Below are 14167 nucleotides of genomic sequence, written 5' to 3'. Positions count from 1 at the left end.
CTGAAATTTTCAAGTTTTCTGAAAAAATTTTTTAGCCCAATAAAAATACTTGAAAATTTAATACAAAGTTTCTCATAAGTTACTCTTATAGTGATTTAAAAATTATAAGAATACCTACATTGACAAAATTTATTTTTATTAGCATTTGAAATTCAAATATTGACAAAAATTCGTCAAAATCATGAATATTTGCAAATTATTTTGTAGGTATAATTCATAAAAAATTTTCCATAAGTATACCTAGCTAAGAAGTAAGAGTTAAACATTTAATACAAGATTTTTCATAAGTTTAACTTAAAATAATTATAAAAGAACTTAAATTTTGGTGTATTAAGGCATTAAAACATAAACCACCTTTTTCACCAACCACTGGAAATTATATCCTAGGCTGACAAATCATCTTCGTTCAGAATTGTTTTTCGTATACAATGATAATTATCATTGGATTCAAATTTAACACTCCTATAATCAAGGGCGTCTCTGGCCCTATTTTCAAGGGGGGGCGACTTATTGATACAATTTAAAAAAAAAACCGTAAAAGGCCGTATTATAATGTATATGTTAACCTATTTAAACAACTAGGAGCGCTATTCTAAAATGTTTAATTATTTTACTTTATTCGGTGTACACTTTTTGTATCATAATTACATATAATTACGAAAATTATAAAGTAGGTACTATTAAATAGAAATAAAAACAGAGGCTCTGGGGGGGCGATCGCCCCATCCCCCCCCAGAAATACGCCCTTGCCTATAATATATAATAGTGATCCATACAGCACCTAATGTATAGCAGAGCGGTACCCAGTCACCAGCTTTTTTTTTTTGAAGTGTCGATAAAAAAATTTTGGTTTCCCAAAAATCTTGAAAATTTAATACAACGTAAGTATAATTGGTTATTATTTTTAGTTAAAAAAAAAAAAATAAAAAATCGTTAGTCATTGCAATTTTTTTTTTATAAGCGTTGGAAGTTCAAATTTTTACAATGTATGTCAAGTAATTACAAGTAATTTTGTAGTTGAAAATTCATAAAAAATTTTGTATTTTTATCCAAGGTTAAAAAATTTAACACTAAGTTTACCTTCAAATACCTATTGAGTAAACTCGAAGCCTTATTATAGGAATTTTTACGAAATCACGTAACGGTAACGATTTATCCTGAAACGATTTTCAATAGGTACCTATTTGTTATTATTCAAAAAATGTAAGTCATATGTACTTGAAAATTTCACCAACTATATAGATTAGCATTTTATTTACATTATTTAATTTTCAAAACCTTTGGGTTATTTTAAGTCTATTTACAGGCATTTTAAACATTAATTTTTGTTTAGTTTTTTTTTTATAAATATCGATAAGAATTTTTTGGCCGAGTTAAAATACTTAAAAATTTAATACAAAGTTCAAGTTCATCATGAGTTAGTCCTATAGTGATTCAAAAATTATAAGAATACATAGATCATATAGGCACAATTTTTTTTATTAGTGTTTGAAGTTTTAATATTGACAACAATTGATTCGTAAAAATCATGAATATTTGCAAATTTTTTATGAGTAGCTAAGAATTGAAAATTTAATACTAGATTTTTCTATAAGTTTGACTTACAATAATTATAAAATAACTTAAACGTTGGCCAATTAAAATATTTTTATACTTGTTTAAATTTTTACGAAATCCAAAATTCACTCGTAAAATAACCAAATGGTTATTTACCTAAACTATCAAATAATTTTAGATTTTTGTTAAAGTTATAAGTTATTACCTAGTCGTAGAAACTTGAAACATACACCAGTTTTTTAAATTGACATTTTCTGTACAGTATTTAATTTTGGGGTATTCAGGTCATTAAAACATAAACAACCTTTTTCACTACCCAGTGGAAAATATATCCTAGACTGACAAATCATCTCCTAATAGTGACCTACTTTATAGCAGAGTACCCAATTGACCACGCTTTTTGTTGTTGACATTTTTTAAGGTTTTTTTTAAAAAAAAAAGAAACCTATTAAATTAAATTCACAGCTCTAATTATTACTTCTCTATGCTCTATGGTCCTGTACTTGGTGATTATTGATTATGTTATCAGTGTTTACAATGAAAGATAACATTGTATAATCAATAATTTTTATATGCCGGTAAATGGATTACATTTCTTTTATACTCAATTAAATTTTTTTCTGTAATTTATATTTTGTACACCTACGGGCAACGACCGTCTAATCAATAAGCATAAATACGTTTTTATTAATATACATACTCGAATTACAGTTTATCATTAAAACATACCAAAATTTAGATATAATAATTATAAAATAAAATAAGTAGGTACCTACTTTAAAAATGTAAGTTTGTTAATATTTTACCTAAAACACTGTAGTTTTGATACCTTACATTTAAATTTTTCTTACTTTTTTATTTAGATAGATAAAACATTTTAATATAAGCCTGTATTAATACTTAGTTGATATAAATATTTATGGCTTTATATTTTAATGAACTATGCTTCGTTTTTAGGAACAAGTTAATGGATTGTTTAGATCATAGTTTATTTGTAAATATTTTGACGTCGTTAAAGAGTAAAAGTGACTTGATATGGACATTAAAAACTTTAAATACAGGACAATTTGCTTTGAATTCTCAAGAAACACGCTTATCAAATAATGAAAAAAAAAAGATACTAGAACAAAATATAAAATTAACAATTTTGATGGTTTGTTACATTATTAATTATTATTATTAATTTTTGATATGATTTTAGCTATAAAATATATTCTCTATAAACTTTATCGTTTTACTTCTTATATTTTTCTTATTTTTATCAAGCCCACGGTACATATTAATATAAGAATTTCAAATTATTATGTAAATTTGAATAGTTCAATTATTTATATTAACACTTGCCCTAGATCAATCTATTATAAAACATGTTCTGAATAATTGTATATTAATGCAAATGAAAAATATGTGTTTACATTAAGTATTAATTAGTGATTAGTTTATATTACACCGTAATAGATTTTATAACGTTGCATTTAAAAAATTTAACATAATTTATTTTAGTCAGGAGTGCCATTTAAAGATGGAGAGAGTTGACTTGATGAAAAGTACACCTCTATTTTTTTGAATTTTATTGGCCTGTCATAAAATTTACAAACACAATACATAAAACTTGAAATATATACTATTTATAATGCATAATATATATATATTATATGGAGATAATGTATATTTATTATTTATAATAAAAACTATTGACAACTTTCAATCCGTACATGTGTTTTACATAAACTACATATTTATTATGATAAAAAAAAAAATAAATAATTGGCCTGCTTCAATTTTGGTAATTCTCAAAAACTAAAATTGCTTAATTAAATATGGTCCCTGGCTTAATTTGTTTAATAAAGATTTGGTCTATTTATATCTACATAATATGTTGTGTTAATTTGTAGGTAATACCAATAAACAGTATTGGTTTAGATTATGCTACAAAAAAAGCAATGGAAATACTCGAAGATCTTCAGAGTATTAAAAAAAATACAACTATTAGAATGATGGGATACATTTTAATTAAAATTCTGAAATCAAAACTCCAAGGTTTATATATAAATGAACAAAAATTGTTAATGGTAATGTTATCTATGTTAAATAGTATTAATTATGTATTTTAATTGGTTTTATAAATAAATTATATGTAGTCATATCTAATTTTATTGAAAATTTATTTTTTGTACATATAATAATGTTTTTATTATTAAATTTAACATGTAGAGCTTAGGTATGCACCTATATTCAGTGGCATGGTGAACAGTGTTTTATAACTGCTATTTATGTCATGGTAAAAATTGTTTTTTTCGGAAGTGGGGTAATTAGGCACCTGTATAATTTTTTTTATCAAGAACATAAAACAAAAATTAAAATACATACAGTCACTTAATAATTATATGTATATTATATAATATATTAAGGGGATAAAGAGTGGGTAGGTAAATTTTTATATATATTATCATGGTATCATAAAGATTCACCATGTCACTGCCTGTATGTGACATTTAAAATATTAAATAATTTACTCATTTTAATGAAGGTGTACAAACCAAAAAAAAAAAAAATAATACAAATTTAATTTATTTAAAAATAAAAGTGGAACTAATTTATAAGATATTAAAAATTAGAAATAAATCTTTAATTATGAATTATTAAGTTTTAAATAAAGTAAAGTAAGTATTTAATTTTATGATTACATGTCTTATTTTTAAAACATAATAGATGAAATCCAACTTTAACAAAACTCCAGTGATATTTGTTCCAAGTCATAGAAGTTATCAAGATTTTATACTTATGGCATTCATATGTTTCAATTATAATATTGATATTCCATATGTTGCTGCAGCAATGGGTATTTTTACAATAATTATGTAGTAGTAATAAAAGTAGAATAGTTGTTTATAATATAATTTTTATGAGCTTTTTTTCCCTATAATATGTTTGAATATATTTACATGGATGTGAAATAAGCCTAAAACAGGGATTGGCAACTTAAAGTAACTTTGAAGTATTTTCCTAAATCATAATTTCCTAATCATATTATGTATACATTATACATATTAAAATGACAAAATTCTTAGAAAACTAAGATAGAGTAATATAATTCTAATAATATGGTAAAAAAAATTATATTAAAAATTATTGATGTATCTTCTAAACAAAATTTGTTATACTTACTTTATTTTAAGTAAGTCATATACTTTTAATCATTAGGTTGCACATATGTTAAGAGGACGCCATACCCGCATAATGTGTTGTCTCTGTCTTACAATATACAACAACATGGCAAATTTTTGTTCAACGGAATCAATTTTATGTTGTTAGATTTAATAATAAAGTAAATTTACCTATTATCAAACTTAAAGGTTAAAATATTATCTATGGCTTCTCATAGGCTTTTATTGATATTTTAATTTTTAAGTGAGTTATAGTTATGTAAAATACTTAAGCTTTAAAATGCTCGTAATTCACTTCAAAATTTAAATATTAATAAATGCCTATGAGATGACCTAGATAATATTCTTACCTTTAAGTTTGATAATAGGTAAACTTACTCTATTGTTAAAGCTAACAGTATAAAATTGATTCTGCTGAACAAAAATTTGCTAAATTGTATGTATGTAAAACGGAGACAACACATGCTGGTGTGGCGTCATCTTAATAGAAGGTTGTCTATCCCTGTTATAAAATAATAAAAAGAAGCTGCTATGAATTATAAATAGTTTATACCAGCGATATATTTTGAGTGATTAGGGATGTTCAAAATATACCTCAAAACATGTTTTTGGTTTTAACAAAATTAAGTTCTCTTATGCAATTTGGGTTAAATATTTTGATAACATGAATAAAATACAAATAAATAGGGCAATTTATTTTTTTTATTTGGGACTAAAGAACATCCCCTCAAAATATATCACTTATGTAGTAAATATAGTTGAAAATTATATAATTTACTTTATAGTTTGGACAGGTAAATAATATTTTATTGAATAAAATATGACTATATAATTTGTACATAAAAGTACTTTTAAGTTAATTTTTCTTTTTTTAAATTAAGACTTCAACTACCAAGGTCATTAGCCTGGTACTGCGGGGAGGGGGGCTGTTGGAATGGTTGGCTTTGAATACTTATGTGTTAAATGTGTGGCAAGGATTTGTTGCTAAAATTCTCAGGTGGTCACCCATCTGAGAGCTAGCAACACCAGCTGATGCATACACTCAGAGCGCGTACACAACTGAATATAGACACCACACCACACCAAGCCACATTTATTTTATTATAAATTATTTTTAGTGTATTTATTAAAATTTTCATTTGTCGATTTGTATAATCAAGATGATATGATCAAATAAAAATTATTATATATTTTTATTTTGCATGTATGGTGTTACGTTTCATTGTTATATTAGCAGTAAATTAATTATTTACACTTATTTTTATTATTTATGTTATTGTCTTTGTACATACTAAAAATTGTTATAACATATTAAATGCTTACAAGCTGAGTAAATTAATTTTTATTTTAATAGATTTTAAAAACATGAAAATAATGGGGAATGTATTAAAGCAATGTGGTGCTTTTTTCTTGCATAGAGGGAAAAATGCACAAGATATTGTGTACCGATCAGTGTTGTATGCTTATGTTAAACACTTGATAACTTATGAGAGTTCGCCCTTGCAATTTTTTATTGAAGGTACTCGCAGTCGGTCTAATAAGTCTATTCATCCAAAGCTAGGTAAATTATTTTAACATTATTCTTAAATCTTAAGTATATATACAGCTAATGTATAGATTTATTATTACATTTAGTTGCTTTTTTAAGTTCTATGATTCTAGATTTAATTTAATTTAATAAGATCAATAGCTCAAATAAGAATTTTAGTTTTAAAAATATTTTTAAAGGTTTATGATATATAAATATTTATAATTTTATAATTTCAGGTATACTTAAGTGTATTATTGATGTTTTATTAAAAAATGAAGTTCAAGATATCATGATTGTTCCAATATCAATTAATTATGACCGACTTCTTGAGGACAAATTATTTAGTTATGAACTTCTAGGAATTCCTAAGCCAAAAGAAACAACTTTGGTATGCAATATAAAAATGTATTTATTAACTTTCCAAATTGTTGAATTTTATTTTTACTTATATTTTTGACCAATTAATTTTGAATTTTTTTCTTTATTTCACAAATCATATCATAGTTTTCTAGAAAAATCTTTTTACTTTATAGTTTTATTCAAAAAAAAAAAAAAAATGATTTTTATTAATTTTTTATTTAAATTTTTATTTTACTAATTTGAGTTACATACTTATATATGTACCATAATATAGTAAATTTAATAAAATCAATCATTACTATTTAAAAAATGTAAGAGGTATGAAGTTTACTTAGTTTTTTTTCAAATAACACTTGGATGTATTATATGGTTTGAACTAATAACAATGTTATTTAGCCAATTTTAAAAATTATATATTAATAAACAAGAATAAAAAAGTATTGATAATTATTAAAACTACTTATTTGGACTTTAATAGTATAATTTTAACAAATTTGTGTAGCACAATGTACATGCATGTATATTATACAATTGCTTACTATGATACAATTAAAATGGTATGTATTAAGTTATATAACTCTTTATCAAAATTTTAGTAGCTCTATAATATTAATACATCATAGCAAAGCTTTTTTAAAAGAGTATCTAGTATATTATTATAATTTAAAGGCAATTAATGTTACATGTTGTATAATAACTTGTATAATTATGTGTGTATTTATTCCATAATCAGTGAATTTAATAATTTAATAATTTATTAATACATTCTTAATTAGGAATTTATTTGTAAAGTAGCCAGTAGGTATACCTATTTTATTATTATTTATTCTAATTAGTACTGGTGCTATAGATAAAACCTAAACCATATAGTTAAATATATGTATAATTAACATAATTAATTATTTACTTTACATAGTCTTATAAGAATATATACTTTTGAATACATCAGTGTTCATAAATCGATTTAATTTACTTTTAAAAAAATTGAAAGTATAGTGATTAAATTTGGATTTGATATTTTGAATATATTATGTTTTACTAAAAAATATAATATTATTAATTATTTTTTAGGGATTAATTAATAGCATTAAAAATATGGATGACCAATATGGTAATATATATATTAATTTTGCTTCTCCTATTTCACTCCAAAAATATATTGAAGATATTAATGTAAATGGAAAAAATAACGAAAATAATATAGTATCGACCCTTGCACATGAAATTGTTTATAGGTAAATAATATATGGTGTTAATTATATGCAAATTTTAAATAATAAAATATGCATAATAATAGGATATTTATTTTTATTTATAGGCAACAACATAATATGATTTTATCATACTCTAACATTTTAGCAGTTGCATTGATTTATAACTTATCTAAAAACAAGACTGAAGATATTCATTTAAATATAATAATTAATCAAATAAGTTGGATAAGTACACTTTTTAAAAAATGTGGGGCTCAAATTGAAGTGGAAGGTAAATTACAACAACATTATTAAATATTAATATATATTAATAATATAATTAATATATATTATACATTATATTGTATAGTTAATAGTGTAATGTATTTTTAAATGATAATACAAATTATAATATGTTTCAGCAATTGATATTACTAGTAGAATTATTGAGACTATTCAACTGCATCAACACTTTATAACATTGAATGAAAATATTATAGGTTTTCAAAAAAACTATTCAAAATACAATAACATTTATCCAGTTAATTTCTCAGGTAAAAACAATTTATAATAAAATAAATAAATATTTGTGTTTTCAGATTCTGAGTGGAGCAAGGAATGTATTGGTTTTACAATGATGTTTATTTCATTTTTATTCTGTAAACACTCTTTCTCCCCCTAAACTTGCTCAAAGTACAAGTGTAGCATATTTTCTGAAAGGTAATGTTCTTGAGCTGGTACTTTAAAGAAGTCATTTTTCAATTTTCGATATGATACTCAAAATAAAAGCGGTTAAAGAAGAAAAAATGTATAACTTCACGATTATGTAATTTAAAATAATTACGGCTTTGTTTATCACCATAGAAACGAATAAAACTAAATAAAAAAGATCCCCTCATCCGCTAAGAATCGTTTTTTATTGAATGCAATCATATTGCATTCAAATCAAATACCTACAGTAAAATTACACTATCATATCCGAGGACCGAAAGGACGATGAACAAACATCTACCACCGGAATGCGCTGACCTACTTTTTTTTTTAAATGGTTATATCAAAACTTAAATATTATATTATTCAAAAAACAAATTTTAAAAATTATGTTTTCTATTATTGCTATTTCACTTATTATATTTCTGTGTATGGTAATTTAAAAAATAATTAGTTTAAAAATGTATGTGTTGATAATATTGATAAAATACTTTTGGATTTTAAATAAAGCAGCTCATCATTAGGAAAAGTTTTTAAATGAAATAATGCTGGCTAGAAAAAATCTGTGAAGTCGCATAACTTCAGTATCATGACAGTTAAATTTTGTCAAGTTATTCTAGAATTTCACAATTGTTTTTGAGAAATCCATGACTATTTTTAGTTAAATCTTTACTGTTTGGTCAATTTATTATAGCTCAAAATCTAAATAAATACATTTTTCAAATTTTAAAAATGTTTGTACATCTCTAAAATTATATTTAGATCGTATATTGAAAAAAATTATATGATCATTAGCTATGGTATATATTTTAATATTATCTATTGTATATTAATTGTATCTTCTGTTAAATACATATTATTGTTCATAGCTTAATAAAATGTCAAATTATTTTATTTTATAGGGAATCTACATTTTAAAACTGAATTATTTGATAATGCATTCCCATTAATTTTAAATCAACTTTATGTCAATCCTTCATTACACTTCATTATAAATATTGCATTTATAACTTTAATTTCAAAATGTCAAATAATTTGGAAAAATGGTAAGTGAAAAGTTAATATTATATTGTTTTATTTAAATACATTTTATTGAATACCTAACTCTGTTTTTTAAAACTACATTTTTAAAATAAGCAAGAAAAAAATTTAATTTATCAAGTCCATTTAGCTTAACTTAATACGTAAGCAAACATTAAACATGGAATATTGTCACATAAATTGAAGCTTTTATCACTAGACTTGTTTTTTTTTTTTTTTTGTTTAAAAGAAACTCTATTAAAATACTTTGTTCTTTTATAACAAAAAAATGTAATAATTATTATGTACACATTTATATAATATCTTTATAACCAAAAACAATTAATGATTAATAAATACACTCAAATTAAACAGTTTCTACTTTAATAAATAAAATAAAAATTAATAAATTATTATAGAATAATGTATTAATTCTAATTCTATTATACTAACCCTGTCAAATAATATAACTAAACCTACCTTGTCTGTTTACTATTATTCAAGTTAATTTTGTACACATTTTAACATTTATAATAAGAGCAATGGATTATTTGAGTTTAATTTAGATTCAAAGAATTTGGATGCTATTGTATTATAATATTTACAAATGTTTTAGAGATCTTGGACTTAGAAGAAAAATTTATTTTGCTAAGAAGATTATTTGAGTTTGAATTTGTACTTTTTCATGGCAGTCAGAAAGAAGTAAGTATGATAATTTTTCATATATACATGTATGCATGACATATGTATTTTACAATCCTATTAAATAGGCTTTATACTCATAAGTCATAACAATATACTTAAAGGCATTTTTTTTTATAGGAATTTAAACATAGTATTTCAGTTTATCTTCATATACACGAAAAAGAAAAAGAACTACTTCGTTATTTAACTATTAACCCATTTGTAATATGTTATCGGCTAATATATATTTGTTTGATAAACGTAACTAATTTTATAATATTTTTAATTTATCAAATTAAAAAATTGTATTAAATGTAATTTAATTTTCAGATACATCAAAAGATAATTTCAGAGGAATTACTTTATAAATCAATTCACATGAAAGTTGAAGATTTGCAAGCACATCCTTTCGGTTTGGTCAAAGATATAATTAAATCTGCTTTAGAAGGACTTCATAAAATGAAAATAATTGAAAAATATAAAAAGTAAAAATTATAAAATGATTTTAGATTTTAGCATGAGTATATATATTCTTATTTCAAAATGCATATTTTAGACATAATATGTGTAAATCATTACATTTTGTACTGTTATATAATTATGACTTGAAAAGTTGAAATAGTTTGTTGAGTTTAGCATTTAATATTCATTCTGAGCGGGGCTATGTTTTTGTTGTGTCATTTTTATATCAGGAAAATACTTCAAAAATAGAAAATTTCACGTTAGTTCTAAAATAAAAAAAAATACTGAAAACAGGAAGTTGTTCTTACATATTAGTTTTCAAATGTATTATATTTAAAATAAATAACTGTAAATAATTTAAATGTTCACCAAATATTCATAATAGCATTTTCTTGACGTTATATAATTTTAAAAGTATTTTGGCTCTGAGCTTTTTATTAACATTTAAATTTTTAAACGCTTAATAGAAGATTTCCTAAATTGTTAGTACAGTAATAAAAAAAAAGTTTCATTAAGTGTTTGATTCAAACCCTTTGAAGTTCACATTTTGAACAAATTAATAAAAACCACAAACATTCTAAAATTGTTTTATATTATAAAAACTAAATCAATACTTAAAATAATATGTTAAAAACTATAATACAAAATATCTACGAAAAATTGTATGTATTGGAATTTTTACCAAGTAATCATTACTGTAACAAGAGGGGGATATTAAAAAAATACCCTATTAGTTATTATGAAACTCCAGTAGCAATCCTAGCAACTCAACATTAAATGATATAAAAAATAAAGATAAAGTGCTGTAAATTATAGTATAATATACACTTGTGACTAATGGTATGTTAAGAATTTCTTTGAGAAGGAGATATGTATATATTATTGCTTGTGATCCCTTTATATACATCCATTTTTTTATTTATTTATTATAAAACCACAGTGTAAAGTCTATAAACACTAAGGTATATGTCCATTATGTGGTGAATATTGGTAGACAACGGTGATTATTGACATATACCAACAACTTTTGTAAAAGTTATTATTTTCATAATATTTATAAAAATGCAGATATTCGTCGGTGTTTGTTGATATGTACTACAAGTACTTAGTGAGAATATTAGATATTCTTATAAAAATTGCATTTTAATTAATTGTACAATGAAGTATGTTTCTTTATATGTAATTTTTTTTAACATTTAAAAAATTATATCATATCCATGCTAACATAAATATTTGCCATACAATTTTAAGTATATAATATGTATGGTTTTACTTTTGTTTACAACAAAAAGTATCTTCTAATTTTTATATTTAACTTATTGAATGTATTTTACATTATATATCTAGATAAGAAATGAAAATAAGAAAACATTTTACACGTAATTTAACTTTTTACTTATCTGTATGAAAACAGTTGTTTAGTATTTTTGTCTATTGCAGATTTGAATAATATTTATGTATATATATTATTTGATTGGTAACTATTAAAGTTCAATATAGTGGTTTGTAAATAGAATTCTTATTTTGCAAAATACCTTGAAATACATAAAATATAGACAAAAAATACCAAGTAACTATGACAATTATAATGAATAATAATATTATCTGTATTCTATTAGAATCTTTATCTATAATTTTTATTTATAAGTTATTTATAAATATTAACTACAAATAAAAATACTAGACAAAACTTTAGAAAATACATAGGTAATGTTAATTTGTGTAGCTAGTTATTTTAATAAGTTATTAATTTATAATACCTTAATTTAAATTAGGAGTTAAAAACAGTAAGAGGTTACAAGTTTTCAACTATATTACACGTGTGTAAACTGAAGAAAAAAATTATTATGTTTTTTCCCTTTTAAGCATGTTATTGAAATATTCATATCCATAAATGTTTTAATGAAATTGAAATAAGTATAATATTATACCTATTAAATACTCAATGCATGTTAGCAGCAATAAATGTTTTATTTATAGTCAGTTAAAAGTTATTTCCTGTTTCTTGTATGATAATATAACACATACACTCCTGTTATTATGCAAGAATATTGTTATTTTTATTTATTTATTTTTTTTTTTTCAGGAATGATATAATATTGTATGAAATAAATAGAACTATAATAATGGAGTTGGTTCAAATATTTGGTAAGATTTTTAAGAAAACAATAATTGTTATTTGTTTTATTTTATTTTATATTAGATAATTATTAAAATTATTCTCTACCTATATAATTCGATATATATGTAATATTATACATTTAATATTTTAAATCACATGCAAAAAAATAATATAACGTATTATGATATTTATATTTGCAAAATATTTTAAGTATTTTCAACCTACCGGCTACCTACTTATGAAAAGTACTTCTTTATAAAAAACAAACATTTAAAAATTTAATGATAAAATACCTATTTTACAGAAAAAAAGTAACACAGGGAATTTATTGGTAAAATGAGATTTCATCCTTATAAATAAAAGATATTATTGATATTTCAATGAAAAAAATTGGAGGGATATCATATTTAAACCACTATTTATAGAATAACTATATTTTTAATTATATTAAAACATATACAATATTAAATTAAACCTTTTTAATTAAATATTAAATACTATATTGCCTATGTTTTAATGATAATTTAAATATTTTATTTATTTTGTTTCTAGATAATATTATATCAAATGGGAACAATTTATTGAAATCAAACATTTAAATCTAAGATTTATTTAAAAATAAAAAGAAGATACCTAATTAATTATTTTTTATTAGTTTTGCTTATTAGCTATTAGGTACTCAGAAATTTTTATTTTTAAACATTTGTTTGACTATATTACTGTATCATAATTATTTGACTCTGTATTAATATTTATTTTTGTAGCTGCTAATAGAAAATAATATTATAACTACAAATATTTGACTAGGTATCAATATGTATAATCAATAAAATAGAATGTTAAGTGTTTAATAGATTCCAATATAACAAATTATAATTAATAGCAAATTAATTATTTGATTTATTTTTTTACTTAATAACTAAGGGCCATTTTTACAATTTTCGGTTAGTATCTGATAACGCTAACCAGCACGATTTCTTATGTGTTAACCGATAAAATTCCACCAGTTAGTCTTAACCGACACTTAACCGGACATTATAAGAACGGCCCTAAATACACATATAAATATTTTCCTATGAAATAATTGTAAAGGTTTAAATTTATTATCAGTTGTTCAGTGTTCTATGGTGCAAAAAGCAACGAGTAATGATTGCAGTAGTATATTTATCCCTATTCTCTTAGATCCTTGTAACATAGTGTCCAATTTCTTTTAGAGTTTAATTGTTGTAAAATCAATTTGATGGTTATAGAAATAAAAATATTGTCCTATACCTACGCATAACGCATAATTTAGAAATAATATTTTTAAGTAAATAAAATGTTATCAACATTTTTAAACTGAGTTATAATTATATAATTT

The 14167-nt window shown here is 22.5% G+C and overlaps 1 protein-coding gene across 4 annotated transcripts; it reads left to right on the top strand.

Moving 5' to 3' along the window:
- The first annotated feature begins 252 nt into the window (after positions 1 to 252).
- Positions 253 to 14167, top strand: LOC114132563 (dihydroxyacetone phosphate acyltransferase). Of its 4 annotated transcripts, none has more exons than XM_050205314.1 (15): positions 253 to 881; positions 2515 to 2710; positions 3453 to 3629; positions 4270 to 4399; positions 6079 to 6285; positions 6492 to 6643; positions 7687 to 7850; positions 7934 to 8100; positions 8231 to 8362; positions 9422 to 9565; positions 10156 to 10241; positions 10362 to 10484; positions 10554 to 10708; positions 12772 to 12833; positions 13360 to 14167. In XM_050205314.1, exons 2-15 carry the CDS (start codon positions 2525 to 2527, stop codon positions 13404 to 13406), a joined length of 1932 nt encoding a protein of 643 aa, XP_050061271.1. In that variant the 5' UTR covers positions 253 to 881; positions 2515 to 2524; the 3' UTR covers positions 13407 to 14167. The 4 variants fall into 4 exon arrangements, with proteins under 4 accessions (XP_050061271.1, XP_050061270.1, XP_027853863.2 ...); XM_050205313.1 differs by lacking the exon at positions 253 to 881 and adding an exon at positions 1725 to 2321; XM_027998062.2 differs by lacking the exon at positions 253 to 881 and adding an exon at positions 1727 to 2342 and having other exon boundaries at positions 13360 to 14164.

Source organism: Aphis gossypii, chromosome X (assembly GCF_020184175.1).
Source record: "Aphis gossypii isolate Hap1 chromosome X, ASM2018417v2, whole genome shotgun sequence".
Taxonomy (NCBI): domain Eukaryota; kingdom Metazoa; phylum Arthropoda; class Insecta; order Hemiptera; family Aphididae; genus Aphis; species Aphis gossypii.
Note: the sequence above shows the minus strand (reverse complement) of the source record. Positions and strands in the feature narration are given on the sequence as shown.